Below are 17,684 nucleotides of genomic sequence, written 5' to 3'. Positions count from 1 at the left end.
GTGGCCCCTGATGTCTCACCGTGGTTCACTCTCCGACCCTCCAGCCTCCTCTGTCCTTGTCACTGGGAGAAGAAGATTGAGGAATGAGGACACTGATCTTAGGCAATTCCAGGCTTGTGTCCTGAGGCCCACACAAGACAGGCAGGCACCTGAGTGGCTGGCCTCTGAGAGCCCATGGTGGCTCTCGGCCCACGTCAGCCGTGGAAGGATCTTGAGTGGAGGGGGGTGGCTTCCAGAGCTGGTGTTGTTGCCTTTGCAGGGGCCTTGCTCTGTGTCCCCCATCACCACCCCTGAAGCTCTGCCCCATGCCCACCCTTCCTGGAAATGTTGTATTTTTAGCCATCTGACGGTGTTCGCCTAGGCTTCCGTGGCTGATGTCTGTCTTCATCGTGTCTCGAGGGTACCGTTTAAAAATTCAATCCAGGCAACGCAATCAGCATGCTGTCTCATTTGCTCTGCCCCGAGAGAAAGGCAGAAGGGGAGAAAAGAGAAGCTGGCCCCTCCCAAGTCCTCCCCATGCTGTGCCCCATGGGGGTATCACGGGGTGTGGGTGCAGTCAGACCCGGCTGGGCCAGGTGGGAGCCCTAGCCAAACTCTTTGGGTTAAGACCAGGCCAAGGTGTGTCGGGCCAGAAGATGCTGGGGATCCACTCAGCCAGGTCCAGGTCACATCCTTTAATTACTTGCTGTGTGCCCTGGCAGGTTGGCTTAATTCTCTGAGCTTCTGCTTCGTAGGACGAGCAGACTGCCTCTGGTGTAGTCTGTTGATCTAGTGAGAACATACAGAACGGACACAGACTGTGTAATAAGTGTGACCCTGATGACTACCCCCCGGCATTCTATCTCTCGGGTCTCTTGGTGGTTCCTACCACCACCTCCCAATCCTGCTGCCCCTGTCTGTGCTCCTCCACTCCTGGCTTCAACCCTTGCTAATATCCTCTAAATCTCTAAACTTAGCAACACCCAGGAGAATCTAGTGCACCATCGTGGTTCCCACTGCTGTGGTTCTCTTGGCCTGACCAGGCCTAGGCAGCTGCAGGTCCACTGACCTCTGGCCTCCCTGTGGTGTCCGGTATGGGCTTCCTAGGAGGAAGGAGGCCACATGGAGCGCTCCAGCTTGTACACTGGTTTCTGAAGGGAGCATTAGGCTCTGGACTTAAGTAAGGCCAGCCCCAGGTTGGATCCACTGGGTCTCTCCTGCCCTGGCTACTTAAGCTGCTCCCATCATTGTAGACTCCGAAGAATGTCCCCGGGCTGCTCAGCAGTCCTGAAGCTGCTTCCATCCATGTGTTGTGACAGCTCTAGCTTCTCAGCTGTACAGAATGGGATGAATCCTCTCAGAGTGGCCTTGCCCTTCCCCCACCAGAGGCTCTTCAGCACAGATCTCACCTTTCCCAGTGTCTGAGGCCAGTGTTGGGCACCCCTGCCAATCCTGTCCACCCTGCTGTCCTGTAGAGGGTCTCCATCTCTCTGTGCTTCCCAACTCCTAGACACTGGCACAGCTGCCTTGAGGAGCAAGGGTCCCCAGAGTGTTCAGTGGGCTTAAGTTACTGGGTAAGGGGTGTTGGGAGCCCCTGGCAGCCTCTGGGAACTCACACCTGGAGCCATGTCTCAAGCCTCCAGCCTGGCCCCATAGGCAGTCCTCAGAGCTGCCCTAGGCAAAGGCTCTCTGGCCTCTGTAGATAGAGCAAGCTGCAGAGCCCCCTGTCACTGTCCCCACCTGTGAGAGATAAAGCCGGGTGCTGCCAGGCAGGGCCCAAGCTGTGTGACAATCTGCTCATCTCCCATGGGGCCCTGGTGCCGTCTGCTGAGGGGGGCGGGGCTGCAACGGGAGCCCACATGTCCTTAGCTGCTTGTCGGGAGGCCCACACGGCACTCAGGGCTGTGTGTGCCCTCGGTTCCAGGACACCTGGGGCCTTGGGCCCCCTCTATCCCAGGAAGCACATGGAGAAAAGATCCTTCTTATACCCACTGTTCACCACTTTGTCACCTGTGGGGAACAGACTGACAGGGTAGGCTGCAGTGGTTAAACTTCTGATCAGACATCCCCTGTGATCGGAGCCGCCTGCCTGTCCTGTCACAGGCCTTGTATCCAAGGGCATCTAGTTACCATGGGTAGTGGATGAAATCCATATCCAGCCCCTGGAGAGGCTGTCCCTCTGTCTTGAACCCAGGTAGCCCCCACCTGCTTGCATGTCTGCTACGGGGTGGGCTGAGTGGAGGCAACACATCCTGTGTGCATCTCCTTGGAAATCTGCCTCTTTCAAAGAAAACAACAAAACAAATGGCCTGCCTGGCATGCCCGCCCGCCTGCCTGTCAGTCTGCGACTGGCAGGGTGGAGGCGTCTCCGCGGGTGTCTGGAGCCCCATCTGTCTGTGGCTCAGGTGTGAGCGGTGAGGCTAGCTATTGTGCAAGAGACCGGGAAGCGCAGGAAGAGCCATCAAGAAAGAGTCCATAGCCACAGCTGGCCCAGAGGTGACAGGCGGCAAGCAGGCTGCCAGGATGACATCCTGTCCCCTCCCCTCCCCAAGTCCCCTCTGCCGCCTACTCTTCCTCACTCTTTCTACACGCCCCCATCCCTCCACCCCACTCTTCAGAGCATCCTAACATGGGGACGCCAGGGCAGAGCCCAACCCAAGGGACTCGCTGGCTCCTCCCGGCCTCGGCCTCGGTTCTTCCAGGACTGATGCTGTGGTGCTATAGTCTTGTTCTCTGCCTGTCAGGTAGCCCTGCAAAGTCTTCCTCTGAAATCACGGCACTTTCCCGATGGTTGACTTGGGTTTAATGACTGGTCCTGGGTACAGGAAGGACCTCAGTGCCTGCCAACATCCCCTCTTCCCTCACAGCTGAGCACTAAGGCCACCCAGTCTCAGATCTGCGACGTGCGTGAAGACCTACTGGCACAGCGGGGGGGGGGGGGGGGGGGAGGCCTGTCCAGCGGCATGTGGCCACCCCGTGGTTCTGTTTGGCTGTGTGTCTGTCCTCAGAGCTGCAGGTCATAGCTGATGCCGTTGCTAGTGTTTGCTGCGGCATGCCTGGCTGTTTGTACTTCGCGGGGGCCTGCGGGGGCTCCAGAGGGCTTCCTGCCTGGTGCTCGTCACTCGGCCGTTGGTCCTCGGTCCTTCACTGCCAGCACTCGTGTTACCCAAGCAGCAGTTGGCCATAGAGCTGGTTGGACTTTCTTTCTTGTCCCTTGACGTCCCCCCCTCCCCCCAAACTGGCTGGAGGCAGTAGCTCAAGTCTACAGGGAAGAGAGGAACAACCCCTGAGATGTGGGAGTACCCTCTACCAGCAGAGACATCAGGTTGCAGGCCCAGCGGGCCGCCTGGACAGCATGGCTCCCCATCGAGGCTTTGAGAATGACCCTGGCATTGGGATGGAGGGTAGGGCAGTTTCTTCCCCGTACTCAGAGGCAATGTCAAAGCTGACTGGGGGGTGGGGGGGCAGAGAAGGGTACATGACAGGAGGTGGCCATAGGAGCAGGTACAGGGACCTCTGGGCTTGCCTGCCCTGTGATTGGGAGCACTCAGTGGGCCCTTTCTTCACAAAGGCTGGAACGGGACCCTCAGTGGATGGTCCACTTGCTAACTGTCCCAGAATCCTTGACCCTGTGTCTCCATCCCATGGGGAGGGGTGGGCATCGTCTGTTCAAGCCCTCCTTGGGATTCTGGTCCCACTGGAAAAGGTTCTCCCGACCCTCGGGAGCCAAAGGCTTGTTCTGACGCCCTGTTCTGACGCTGTTGGCTCAGCAGCTCTTCCTTTCCCTCACTTGAGCATGGCATTGTGCCACAGATCAGAGTCGAGCCCCAGACACACAGGGCTGCGTGGGACAAGCCTTACCCTCTGCCCTTCCTGTGTTCCCTGTTGGCTGGGCCCAGGCCTGTGGCTTTGGGAGCTGGGGATAAAGTGCCTGCTGTGCCCACGTGAGGACCTGAGTTCAGCTCCCTAGAGCCTGTGTAGGAGGCCGAGATGGAAGGAAGCCTGGGCAAGCTGGCCAGTCACATCAGTTGAGCTCCAGGTTCAATGAGAGATTCGATAAACACAGTGAGAGCGATTAAGGGAGACACTTGAAACCAGCCCCTCCCCCCCCCCCACACATGCATACACATATCCAGGAAAAGAGACAATGGATGCAGTTGGTGCTCAGCAGTGTCTGTACAGTTCTGTATCTCATCTCTATGCCAGCTGGTTAGGGCTGCCCAAGCTCTTGCCTTTGGGGTCTCGGCTGTTAATAACCTGCGCTGTCCATAGGGTTCTGGCCTGATGTGTGGGATCAGGCAGCAGAGGTGATGCGGGCCCTGTCGGCCTCTTCATCTGCAGGCTGTCTCCAGCTCTCTGACCCACTCCGCCATTCCGGCTGAATAGCGTCAGTTAATTACAGTGATGGCGGACCTGCCTGCTCCACCAGCACAGCGAGAGCGCAGGGCCGGGAGCCAGGCGCCAGCCTCACTAATTGGCAGCGCCTTGTGAGGTATTGATCCCAAGGCTCTCGCTGGTGAGCGCTGGCCTCCCACCTCCAATGGGATTAGGCTGCTAATTGTCCATGGCCAGCCTCATCCTCTCTGAGCCAGCCCCACACCAGCCAGTGCACTAGTCAGTCCCCAGCCTCCTGTGCTGGCCCGGGCAGGAGCAGGGTGGGGCCCAGCTGAGCTGGCTGCCTTGGGGGCTCCCCCCCCCATACAGACTGGGGCACAGAGGGGCTAGGAGGTCCCTTTTTACTGACTGGAGGCTTGCTGAGTAGGGTCACTTCCACCTACCCATCCTCAACTGCAGGAAGCTGGATAGATAGTGAGGCTACTGGTGGCCTTCCTTCTGCATGGAAGTGTTAACTGTTTCCACTCCAGCGTGCAGATAGCCTGTTCCCTGCCCGTAAGTCAGTGTCTGTGCAGTGTGAGGTAGCTACTATTCACAGTACTGTCAGGAAGGCCCAGGAAGCTGTCCTTTGGCTGGGGAATTGGTGACTAGTCCCCCTCCCTCAGTGAGGGCAGCAACTTTGAGGTGTATGGATGGAGTTCTGGTGCAGGAAACACCATACAGCAGGAGGGGTCAGGGAATCCCAGGACCTGCAAAGCTGTCCATGCAGGCTGCTGGATGCAGAGGTGGAGCAGACATGGCTGAAGGGTTGTATGCCCGTTTCTTTGCAGGGTAAAAAAATGTTCTCAAATTGATGGTGGTGATGAGTGCAAACTGCCTTTGCTGAAGTGCCTCTGCCTTTCATCTTAGGATTCAAAAGACTAAGGCAGGAGGATTGCCTTGAGTCCAGACCAACCAGGGCTCCAGAGTGAGATCCTATCTTAAAGAAAAGGGGGTGGAGGGGCAGGAGTTGCCAGGGAGATAATTCAGTCAGTAAAATGCTTGAGGACTCGAGTGTGAGCCGTAGAACATATATTTTAAAAGCCGGGCATGGGGTCTCACACTCCTAGGGCCTCTGACCATTCTGTCTAGCCTGACAGGTTAGCTCCAGCTAATGAGAGAGCCTGTCTTAAAAGCAAAGTAAGCAATGCTCCTGAGGAATCCACCCAAAGTTGTGGTTTGGCCATTGCATGCACATTTGCACACACATGTGCACCTGCACACACAAACATATGCAAAGAATGACAGCATATGAAACATGTATATTATATCGTGGGTCTCCTGGGAAGGATAGTGGCAAACCCAAGCAGATTGCTGTTTTTGGAGATTGATTGATTTTTTTAAGCCTGGTAACTCACACCCGATAGTGAGTTCCAGGCCAGCTTCAACTATGTAGTAAGACCCCATCTGAAAAGTTGGCCCCCTGCCTTCGTGTGTCTCTGAACAAGGTGGTTGTATCCCACAGTGTATGCTCAGTTTGGCTCTTTCTGCTCCTGGTGGCTTCTCCTGAGTGGCTGAGGGCCTTGTCCCAGGCTTTCCATTGTAGAACAGGCCAGGCTGGGAATTGGTGTAGCCCGTGGCTGCAGGCATGGTTCCTATCAGAATGCGTGGACTTTGTCAAGGGTATGTGGTTGATAGGAGCCCTCGCTTTTGGACACATATGTGGGTTGGCATTGCAGGCCTTAGGGTGTTGCTGTCTGTCTGGCTCTCTGAAGACAGCAGGATTTCTCAGCTGCACAGAGGGGTGCTTTGCTGGATCCAGGGAGGTTTAGCATGCCAGGCCCTCCCCTGACTCATGAATGGTAGCTAGCTTGTTCCCAAGGTTCTCAGGGTCAGTCCCCAGGCCTGGCTGCACCAGCCCTGTGGCTTGCCTGCTCCAGATTCCAGACGCTGGCCTCCTAAGCCAGTGTGTCTCTAAGCCTTTTCCTGGGCTGTCACTGTGGCAGAGTTCGCCCTGCCCAGCTGTGGGGCAGGGACTAGAGAGTTCTTAGGGTATGAGCAGTGTGGGTTTGTTGCCCATTTTGAGAACTGTGGTTTCCTTCCTTAGGCTATGGCCCTCAGGCCTCATTGCCCATCTGGGGCAGGCCCTGACAGGTAGGCACGTGAATAAGAGGGCTGCTTGACTGGAACTATTTGGGGGGGCTGCTCTGTACAGTTACACAAGCCGTTTCTGTAGGTGGCAGGATTGCCCTAGGGAAGAGGGCCATGTCAGCTGGCAAAGAGCAAGGCTCTGTCCCAACATCAGCATTGGCCATCTGACTGAGGTCATCCCAACTGTTATGCCCTTGTGGAACTGACACCCCAAGAACTAAGCTGCCCTCCTCCGAGCTGCCTCCTATGTTGTTGCTGGGGGGAGGGATGTTATTTCTCTCTGGGATGGGGATATTCTGGATATAGTAGTATTCACTCAGTATGGCAGACTGAAGCACCATTGACATGATTCTAAAATAGTGAATTACAGTTCAGACTTTTAAATTTAAAAACAGCTGTCCACCTCCAGGCCTGAGAGGCAGTATGACAGGCCGGCAAAGCTGCCCAGTACTTAGGCAGGCCAAGCTGCTGAGCACACCTGGCCTCTGCTTCCCACTCTCCACGGGTGCAGAGGGCCATATTGAGTGGCAGCTGTTAACTGGGTCCTGAGCCCATGTGGAATAGCTGTGGTTCCTTCCCTGCCTGGCCACCCTGGGGCCTCACTCCCAGTGAGAGTTCTGGAACTGCAGAAGTGTGGGTACAGTGGGCAGCGTGGCAGTGACGTAGCTCCTGAGCTTCTGTGTTCTCTTTCCACAGGGTCTTCACTGAGCAGCGAATCGTCCCCCGTCTCCTCCCCAGCTACCAACCACAGCTCTCCAGCCAGCACGCCCAAGAGAGTGCCCATGGGTCCTATTATTGTCCCCCCTGGGGGTCACAGTGTTCCCAGCACTCCTCCTGTGGTCACTATTGCCCCCACCAAAACCGTCAATGGAGTCTGGAGAAGTGAGAGCCGCCAGGTGAGTGACCCAGTCCAGAGATATAGACATAATGAGGGCAGAGGATGTCCCTGAAGGGAGCTGACTTCCCTGTCAGGAACTTGAGGTTGTGGGCAAGGTTGGCCCCTCACCCTGGTCCCCAGGCTCTTCTGCAAGGTGGGCTTGATGTGCACCCAGTACTGGAAGATGCTGGGATTAAGGTCATCCTTCCATCAGGCTTGTGACAGAGTACCGCAGACACATTTCTTGGTTTAGGAGGCCAGAGCAGGAGGGGAGCGGAGGGGCTGGTGAGGCCTGCTCCTTTACATTGAGATGGTATCTTATTGTGTCCTCTGGTGGCCTTGACTGTAGTCACTTCTTTAGGGGTCTTCCTAGACAGATTTACCCAGAGGCACCAGGCTGAGATGGATGAGGGACAGTCCATGACACCACAAAGTGCCTAAGGTGGTGTCTGAGCCTTGGGTCCCTGGGTGGAAGATAGCTGTCACTGCTTTGGGGGAGTAGGCATGGTAGCGCAGGCCCACTGATAGTCCCTGATCCCAGCAGGAGGGGTCTTGTGCATCTGCAGCCTCCCAGCTGGCCACATACTAAGCTAACTGGACCAGAGGAGCCAGTGCCTGGAGCTTCCCCTTCACTCTGCGGGGCCTCCCACCCGCCTGGCGCCCGGAGGGGCCTGGCTAATTAAGAACCGCTGTCAGCTGTGGCTTTCCCTGGATTCTCCAGCCCTGTTCCCAGAGGGATTGTACTGCTAGGAAGTACTAATTAAACCACAAAGACGGAGGGGGAGGGGAGGGGAGCACCTCTCCCCAGCTGGGCTGAGGCGGGATAGGCAGGGTGTGACCTCCATCTGCCCCACTGGTCTGCTGGGTGTCCCTGGTCCCCAGAAAAGTGCTCCAAGCATCCGGCAGACTCCTCAAAGAAGCCTGGGGCCAGCTTTGGCACTTTCCTCCTGTGACTGGAGTAGCGCTTAACCCCGAGAAGCCTGTCAGAGTCTGTCCCTGGATCTCAGCTTGGCTCAGAGCAGCCTAGAACCACCCTATCCTGGTTTAAGAGAAGTCAAAGAAGTTGTGGCCATGATCTGTCCGTGCACTCCTCCCAGAGCTCAGCTTTGACGTGGGACAATGAGTCAGCTGATGTAAATCTCCATACACCCCTTCCATGGGCAGCGAGCCTGCCTGATGGCTAGCTGGCTCTGGGCTCACTCCTGGAGAAGCTTGCAGGAGGTCACTTCCTGTTCCTGCCTTGAGCTGGGAGCCTCCACTGATTGGAGCCCCTGGCCCAGGTCCAAGACACCTCATGTGTGCATGCGTGTCCTCTGTCCCTGTGCCTCTGACTCGTGACTCCTCTGCCTGGAGCTTGTCACTGTCCTCCGAGGGTCCTTACCGCCTCAGAAACATTTAGTAACCCAGAGAAGGGCCGTGATGGCTCCGCTCCAGCAGCTCACGCTGCAGTTAATGAGACCTGTGTGCCACCAGGGAGGGCGACAAGCGCGGTGGATGAGCAGATGATGCTCAGAGCTCAGCAGAGAGTTTAATCCTTTCCAGGAGGGCGGGGATGCGGCTCTCCCTGCAGTGTGGCCATGAGTCACTGGGAGCCTCTGGAGGCTGCATCCACTGTTGGAAGTCAAGGGGGTGGTGGCTCCGGGGCCCTTCTCAGGGGGTGACCAGGCAGTGGAAGCCGCGTGAGGAGAGATGAAATGAAAAACGGTCTGTTTTGAAGCTTAACAGGCATGTCCCACTTGCCCAACTGTGGAGACCTTGCTCTAATCACTGGAGAGTGACAGTTCCCTCCTCCCCCAGCCGCTGCCTTTCATGGATGCAGCTGTGTCAAGCAGCTCTACAGATGTGTCTTGTCTGCCACAGCCACCGGCAGGCGGTGCCTTGGGGCGGCCACCAAGCCTGGTCTCTCGTCACCCACGCAGCACCCTAGCTCCCGGCTGACCTATTTCCCTGGAGTCTGGCTCAAGTTCAGCCAGGCCCTGGTCAGAGAGAGGACACAGTGCCCCCAGCAGCCTGATGGCCATCCCCCTAGTCTTCCTTGTTTGGCCTGGTGTGGGTGGGATGTGTGCCCCCCACCTTTCTGAGACTGTGTGAATGCCCCTCCTGAGAAGGGCGGGTCAGAGGTCATGAACCCGTGAAGACCCCACCGGGACCGGAGACAGCCTGCTGCTATACTCTGGGAAGGAAACAGATGTTGCTGCTCATTAAAAATTCAATCAGCAGCCTGTCTCCCTCAATTAATCGTGGCTGTCTGTCTGTGGGGAGCAGGAGGGCTTGTGTTAGGCTCTGTGAGAATGGAGTCGGAAGGTGCTGTGGTAACCTGCCCCCTCAGTTCACACACAGGCTTAGCTGGTTGTGCAGCAGTAACCCCTCCTCCCCTCATGGCTTTCCCTGTGCTTCAGTGACCAACACCCTCACGGGGCTAGCTGACCTGGGGGTGCCACCAGACCTGGGGGTGCCACCACCGCCTCGGGTAACCAGACATTAGTCCAGGAAGGGCTGGCAGGCAGGCCTGTCTCCACGGACCGTCAGCGTTCCTGTGCTGGGCTCCCATGCCCTGCCGGTCACACCACAGGTTCAGCGAGTGTCAGCCAGGGGGCCTGTGTCCCTCTGAGTACTGCTGGCTGCTCGTGCTGGGAAGGGCCTGAGAACGGTGCCAGGTCTCTGCAAGTTAGTGTCGTCAGAGTTCCTAGCCTTCAGTGTCCCCTTGGCTCAGGGTGTCTCTCTCTTTGCCATGTTCCCATTGGTGCCACTCTGCTTTACCACAAGGTTTCCTTCCTGGTCACAGGGAGGAGGGCCGCTCCGTCTGGTTTCTCCAGGACATACAGGACACCCGTGAGGCTGGATCTCCCCAGGCCCTGGGGTTACTGCCACCTCTCGCTTTGTGCCTGAAGCGAGCCCCCCCTGGGGTCCCACAGCCTAAATGTATGCAAGAATGTCCCCAGTGTCCAGGACAGCCACTAGCGTAGCTAGCATCTTGGGAGAAGCTCTTCCTAAGTTGCAGGTCCCCAGGATGTGTGTGCGTGACCCCATGACCACCCCATGTGGGACTGGTCTTGGGAAGTAGGGTTCCCTTCCCTGCAGATCCTCTCACGTGCCCCAGTCTTGAGACTCAGCAGTCTGGGACTTTAAGGTCTCCTTGGCATCGCTGAAGTCACTTTGGGGGCAGAGCCAGGCCCTAGGAGACCTTAGACCAGACCTGCTCATGGGAGGCCACACTTCCCTTACCCCATGCCTTCTCCCTAAATAACTCTTTTGTGATTTTTTTCCTCTTTTTTATAAAGAAAACATTAGAGGAAAGGTGTTTCTGGAGTATGAGCTAAACAGAGGCCTTTCTGTGAACCCGGCTGGCTCCCAAGCTAACGCTGCTGCATCTTCTTCCCGCAGGACTCTGCCTCACGAGGCAGCAGCAGTGGTCGAGAGCGCCTGCTGGTGGAGCCGCCTCTAGCCCAGGAGAAGGCAGCAGGCCCAGCCATCCCCTCCCACCTGCTCAGCACCCCCTACCCCTTCGGCCTCTCCCCCAGCTCAGTTGTACAGGATTCCCGCTTCCAACCACTCAAGTAAGTGCCAGGCTAGGGAGGACGTGGCGTGACTCCAGGCAGCCTTGGAGTTTGCACCAGCTGGTGTAGAGTGCTGCTGTTAGCCTCTGTGGCTTGCTCTGCCCCGGTCCTTGGCCCCACCTGAGCTTGTGGTCCACTCCACGTTGAGACTTAGCACTTCCCATACCCACATTTAAACCCGTCCTCTGGGTCGGGGGACAGAGAGCTCCTCTAGCAGCTCTGTCCACCGGTAGGGACTTTGAGGGGCAGGCAGCTGCCCTTCTGTGTATTCTGGGCCCCATGCCAGGGCTGCACCTCATTACTGAGAGACGGGGCCTGAGCCCGATGGGAGGTGGGATGGGCAGGGGCAGCCTTGAGCTACTGGGAAGTATGACATGTTTCCGGGTCCAAAGTGGGTCCTCTGCTCACCCACTCTGCTCTCCTGTAGCCTCCAGCGGCCTGTGCACCATGTGGTGCCCCCCAGCACGGTGACTGAGGACTACCTGAGGAGCTTCCGGCCCTACCATACCGCTGAGGACCTACGCATGTCCTCCCTGCCTCCACTTGGCCTGGACCCAGCTGCTGCCTACTATCACCCCAGCTACCTGGCCCCACACCCGTTCCCCCACCCGGCCTTCAGGTGAGATGGCCCCCACACACTATCCACATGCTAATCTGTTCTCAGCAAAACAGGACCTCTCAGGTCAGGTGTTCCCAGGGCCTGAGACCAGACACCCAAAGGAGACTTGGTCCGTCCCTATAGTTTTCCCCAGATCCCCTCTGAGTTTAGCCCAAGCTTATCTGCCGGCCCTCAGTTGAGTCACAGTGGATGAGCCCACAGCCACCTGCTGTTGCTCCCAGTTCCCGATTCTCAGCATCAACCTCCCGGCAGCCAGTAGCCACTAACAGACAGTGTGACAAGAGACCCTGGTGAGAATCGGCCAGGCCCTCTTCCTGCAGAAGCTCCTAACCAGACGGGCCTTTTGTCAAGGTGCATCACACCCGAGGCCTCTCCCTGCAGCCAGTCTGCCCTTCTTGCCCACTTACCCAGGATCTGGGAGGTCCTCGGTGCCGGTGTGGTCGGTTCCTAGTAGCCTCTGACCATGGACGCGTCCTTTGCCTGCAGCCTCTGCTGTGCTGAGCCTGGTTAAGCGGTGGACTCACCTAGCAGAGAAGTACCTGTTCACCTGCCGGAGTCTTAGCCTCTCTCCTGCAGTGCTGGGGATTCAGTGCGGAGCTTTGCGTCTGCTAGGCAAGCTTATCGTTTGTGGCAGTGGCCTTGGCATACACCGGTCCCATCTTTCTCTACAGGATGGATGACTCCTATTGCCTGTCAGCCTTAAGGTCCCCGTTCTACCCCATCCCCACCCCCGGTTCCCTGCCTCCACTGCACCCGTCCGCCATGCACCTGCATCTCTCGGGGGTCCGCTACCCACCTGAGCTCTCACACTCGTCCCTGGCGGCGCTACACTCGGAGCGGATGTCCAGCCTCAGCGCAGAGAGGTAAGCCGTGCTTTCAGGAAAGCAAGGGGGCCACAGTAGAGCACGCTTCAGTCCCTCCGCGGGGCCTGAAGTGTATGTGTGGGGGGGGGTGTCTCCATGCGTGGGTCAGGGGAGGAGGGTTTGCACATGGCTGGCCCCACTCGGAGCTGGGGCGTGGACTCACCCCTTCTGCACATCCTTCGGCATGCTGCCCTCTGCCTGTCCCCAGGCTGCAGATGGACGAAGAGCTGCGGAGGGAGAGAGAGCGGGAGCGTGAACGGGAGCGGGAGGCCGACCGAGAGCGGGAAAAGGAGCGAGAGCGGGAGCAGCGGGAGAAGGAGCGGGAGAAGGAGCTGGAGCGAGAACGGGAGAAGGAGCGGGAGCGGGAGCTGGAGCGCCAGCGGGAGCAGCGGGCGAGGGAGAAGGAGCTGCTGGCTGCCAAGGCGCTGGAGCCCCCCTTCCTGCCTGTGGCTGAGCTGCATGGACTCCGGGGCCATGCCACTGAGGAGCGGCCCAAGCCCTCGGAGCAGCTGACCCCAACCCGAGCAGGTAACCGAGATGAGTTGTGTGTGGAGGGCAGTTGTGTGCCTGCCTGGCGCGTGAGGGGTGCTGTCTGTCCCATTGAAGCTGGCAAAACGCTGAGCACCCACCTGGGAAGAGGCATGCCAAGGCACCCGGGGTAGATCCAGGAGCCAAAGAGCCCCTAAAAATGGAAGGAGTAACTGGCCGAAGCATTAGGGAAGGAAGTAATGTCAGCACTTTTGGAACCTTGGTTTGTCTTTGCCTTTTGCTATGCTGATGGTGGAGGCCAGATCTGACCTTTTTTCATTTTGTTTTTTTTTTATTATTATTATTATTATTATTATTATTATTATTATTATTATTATTATTATTTTGAGTCAAGGTTGTATGCTGTAGCTAGGCTATGTGTCCAAGGCTAGCCTGGATCTCAGGTTTACCTCAGATTCACGGCAGTCATCCTGTGTCAGCCTCCCAAGCATAGGGAATACAGGCATGAGCCATCCCAACCTTGTTTCGAATGTAACTTATTTCATGAAAATCTCTGTAGTTGAGCTCTTACATGGTTGTTTTAACCACTGGCCCCCATGAGTCCTAAAAATGTAAACCATACGCTCTGAGCCAGCCACACACGTCTCCTCTCTCCGAGGATGAGACGTGTTTCCTGAAAGCTCTACCAGACCCCTCCAGCCATGGGCTTCGAGCAGGGGTGCGGGAGCCGGCCTCCTGCAGTGACAGTCTTTCCTCCCACAGAGAAGCTGAAGGATGTGGGCTTGCAGGCACCCAAGCCTATGCAGCATCCGCTGCACCCAGTGCCTGCCCCGCACCATACCGTGCCCAGCCTTATCTCCAGCCACGGCATCTTCTCTCTGCCGGGGAACAGTGCCGCCACAGCCTTGCTGATCCAGCGCACCAATGAGGAGGAGAAATGGCTAGCACGGCAGCGGCGGCTGCGGCAAGAGAAGGAAGACCGCCAGTCCCAGGTGTCCGAGTTCCGGCAGCAGGTGCTGGAGCAGCACTTGGACCTGGGCCGGCCCCCGGTGCCCACAGAGGTGGAGCACAGGCCTGAGAGCACCAGGTGGGTCCACACGTGAGGCAGGTGCTTCTGGTTCAGAGGATAGGGGGAGAAAGGGGAGACTGTCTGTCTGTCTGTCTGTCTATCTGCACTCTCCTGCCCCCTGCTGTTGGCCCATCCCGTGTCCTGCTTCATCTTTCTGAACCACTCTAGCCCTTAGCGTCTTTGTTCTTGTCTGGGACACAGGCACCCTGCTGACATAAGTCTCCGCCCTTCTTAATCCCTGTCCTCCATGTTGAAAAAGGGTAGCAACTGGAAGTATCCAAGATGCCCAACCCTGGCCTCCACACCTTGCACACCTGTCTTAAATACAGCCATCCCTGCTACGGGGAGGTAGAAGGGGCGGGGCCGTGTACCCTTAGCTAGGGCTTGTTGCTTGGCTCTGGCCTGTGGTGTGTTTGCTTGTCCCTTTACTTTTGAACCGGGAGGGCACCCAATGCCGCACTCTGCCTCTCGGGCTTGAGTCTGCAGGAGTGAGGGGCAGCCTTGGCAGCTGTGCTAACTGGTTTCCCCGCCAACCAGGGAGGACCCTAGGAGCCTCGCAGTGGCCCATTGGGCCCCTCCTCCAGATACCTTGCCCTTGGTCATTGGGCAGCACGGGTCTAAACAGCCCATGTCAACCTTAGAGAAGGGTTAAGCTTTGGAAAAGTACCTAAAACTGCTCTTTGTAAGTTGTCTCCTGTTAAGATGCATCAAAGACGACTTTTTTTTTTTAATTTTTAAAGATTTTTTGACAATTTCATTCATGAGTGCTGCTTTCACATTTTCCCATCTCTCTTCTTTTTCCCATCTCTCTTCTCCCTCCCAACTCTTCTGTGCCACAAGTTCATGACCTCTTCTATAATTTTTATTATTACAGTGTACATATAGCATATATATACACACCCATTTGGTGTTTTTTTGTTGTTGTTTTTTTTCGAGTAAGGGCTTCTCTGTGTAGTTTTGGTGCCTGTCCTGGAACTCACTCTGTAGACCAGGCCGACCTTGAGCTCAGAGATCTGCCTGGCTCTGCCTCCTGGGTGCTGGGGTTAAAGGCATGCGCCACCGCCGCCTGGCATACACACCCATTTTGTGTTGCTCTTATGTACATGTGTTTGGCTCTGACCACTTGGGATTGGGTAACTTTCCAGGTTGCTTGTCCCTGGATATTTCTTCCTCTCAAAGCAGCCACTGATGATCGTCTGTAGCTCTCCTGATAGTGGTAGGGCCTTAGGAGAGCGCTCCCCCAGACTGGCATGTCAGCTAGTATTGTCGGTACTGCGAGTCTTGTTGAGGTGATAGCTTCCTTGTGTCTAGATGGCACTGCCTACCAGAGGAGTCCTGGTGCTTTGACTCTTACGGTCTTCCACCCTTTTACAGTGTTCCCTGAGTCTTAGGTGTGGGCGTAGCATTGCAGACTACCAAGCAGGACTGGGTCCCCCAAAGTCACTTGTTCTCTGTATTTTGACCAGTTCTGTATCATAGTAGTAGCTTTCTGCAAAAAGAAGCTTGCAGATGCAGTTCCCATCTGGGCCTCGAAGGTGTCGTGGATGGCATAGTGAAGGGGTGAGGGTCCTGGGCAGACTGGGCAAGAGAGTGTATGGTTGGAGGAAGCCTTTCACACACCTGTTGAGGCAGGCTGCTTGGCTGTGGACTGCCAGAAGGTCTTTTAGGCCAAGCTGCTGCACTTCTGACAGGGACCACAGGGGGGCAGCAGCACGGCCGCCATTCCTGTGGGAAGTCCTGGGCTAGATGAACACTCAAAGCCAGTGTCCCTGGCTCATCCTTAGCCTGCCCTCCCGCCCATGCTTGATAGATCCGGAGGAAGGGCTGTGATATCAGAGCCTCACCTCCAGGGAGAGATGGCTCTCCTGGGGATAGGAGGGATGAACTCTCCTCCTAGGAATTCACACTCCGTTGTGAGTCCGTTGTGAGGCCAGCAAGCCTCCCTGGGTGTGCTGTGGGAGGCTGGCAGGCAGGTCTGCTCCCATCACTGATACCTCAGTATGTCCTCTCCAGGCCAGGACCAAACCGTCATGACCAGAGCAGCCGAGAACCCCCACAGCACTTTGGTGGGCCACCACCCCTCATCTCACCCAAGCCCCAGCACCATACTGTGCCCACAGCCCTCTGGAACCCAGTGTCTTTGATGGACAATACCCTGGAGACGCGGCGGGCTGAGAGTCACTCCTTGCACGGCCACTCGACGACGACGACGGCTTTTGAGCCGAGCCGTCCAGCTGCTGTGCCGCTGGTCAAAGTGGAGCGTGTCTACTGCACGGAGAAGACAGAGGAGCCCCGGAAGCGTGAGGCCACACCACTGGACAAATACCAGCCGCCGCCACCACCACGGGAGGCAGGAAATCTGGAACCCCATGGACCTGGGCCTTTCCTTGCTGAACTTGAGAAATCAACACAGACCATCTTGGGCCAACAACGGCCCTCCCTTTCCCAGGCAGCCCCCTTCGGGGAGCTCAGCGGGCCTCTGAAGCCAGGCTCTTCCTTCTGCCACCCCGCACCGAGGGGCCCTGACCCAGCATACATCTATGATGAGTTTCTTCAGCAACGCCGGAAACTGGTCAGCAAGCTGGACCTGGAGGAGCGCAGGCGGCGTGAAGCTCAGGAGAAAGGTCTGGCCTCCTGAGTGGGTCCCAGCCTGTCTGGGAATGGGAGTTCATCAGGACGGGAGGCCCCAGTGCCAGCTGCTCACCTTTCTCCCATTCAGGCCTCAGTGTAGTTTTGAAAAATTGGTTGCAGGTAGCAGTTTCAGGACCCCTTGCCTGGTCTGCTGTGAGGCACTTTATCCCACAATGGCAAGTCACAGCCTGTGATAAGACAGTGCCGCGGATATACATTTAAGTGATGGGTAGAGGCTGATCGGGTGTCTTTAAATATTAACAGTATGACATTAACAGAGGGATAGCCCAGCAGGGCTTTACACATTGGCTGGCGACAGTTGCGGGCACGTGTACTAGGGAATTAGGGACAGCAGCTGGCACTGTCCCCCCCCCCCCCCCCCCCCCCCGAGTGGAAGCGACAGCTCCCGAGGTCCCAAGAAGGCAGGAGAGCCAGCAGGGGCTGTAGATACAGCACACCCCTGATGGGGACGACTGCCCCAGGCCAGTCTTGTCTCCTCTGGAATTGATTGGCCTGTCTGGTAGTGCACCTAGCTCCTTTTAGCTGGGGATGAAATAGGCTATCTTCTGAGTGCTGGTCATGCTCCTTTAGGGCCTGGCTGGGGCCCTCTGTCAGTCTACCGTGAAAAGGAATGGGGGCTCTGTAGTTTTTAGTTGCCTTCCCATGAGGCTCACACCAGGGGCAGCCTGTTCACAAAGCCATAGACGTTGGGCTTCTGTCAGGAATGCTCCACTTTGGGCCTAGGGAACATCCCGATTCTCTGTGAGTCTCAAGGAAGCTGGGCACTTGCCATCCCCAGCTCGCTGCAGGTGTCCAGGCAGACTGGAGGAAAGCAGGCCCTCTAAGCCCCGTGGTCTCACTCACATGCCCCCAGGAGCACATGCCCACGGAGCATCCTGGGCTCTGAGCCTGGCTCACTGCACCCATTTCTGCCATCAGGGTACTACTATGACCTCGACGACTCTTACGACGAGAGTGATGAGGAAGAAGTCAGGGCACACCTCCGCTGTGTGGCTCAGCAGCCACCCCTCAAACTGGATACATCCTCTGAGGTAACAAGGCCCTCCTCAACTCCGCAGTGCTCTGGGCTGGCTGGGTTCTTGGTCCCCACTTTGGGTCCTACCTCTTGGCTTCC

The 17,684-nt window shown here is 57.0% G+C and overlaps 1 protein-coding gene across 1 annotated transcript in view; it reads left to right on the top strand.

Annotated features, from left to right (window-relative positions):
* The window catches only part of Gse1 (Gse1 coiled-coil protein), a 380,520-nt gene that overhangs the window by 353,315 nt on the left and 9,521 nt on the right, over positions 1 to 17,684 (top strand). The window contains 8 exon segments of the mRNA XM_052727088.1: positions 7,141 to 7,340; positions 10,706 to 10,878; positions 11,306 to 11,497; positions 12,169 to 12,360; positions 12,569 to 12,888; positions 13,612 to 13,936; positions 15,932 to 16,542; positions 17,489 to 17,601. Coding sequence (XP_052583048.1) covers positions 7,141 to 7,340; positions 10,706 to 10,878; positions 11,306 to 11,497; positions 12,169 to 12,360; positions 12,569 to 12,888; positions 13,612 to 13,936; positions 15,932 to 16,542; positions 17,489 to 17,601 — 2,126 coding nt within the window.

Source organism: Peromyscus californicus, unplaced genomic scaffold, assembly GCF_007827085.1.
Source record: "Peromyscus californicus insignis strain IS unplaced genomic scaffold, ASM782708v3 Scaffold_8__1_contigs__length_139910024, whole genome shotgun sequence".
Taxonomy (NCBI): Eukaryota; Metazoa; Chordata; class Mammalia; order Rodentia; family Cricetidae; genus Peromyscus; species Peromyscus californicus.
This window is presented reverse-complemented; position numbering and strand designations above follow the sequence as displayed.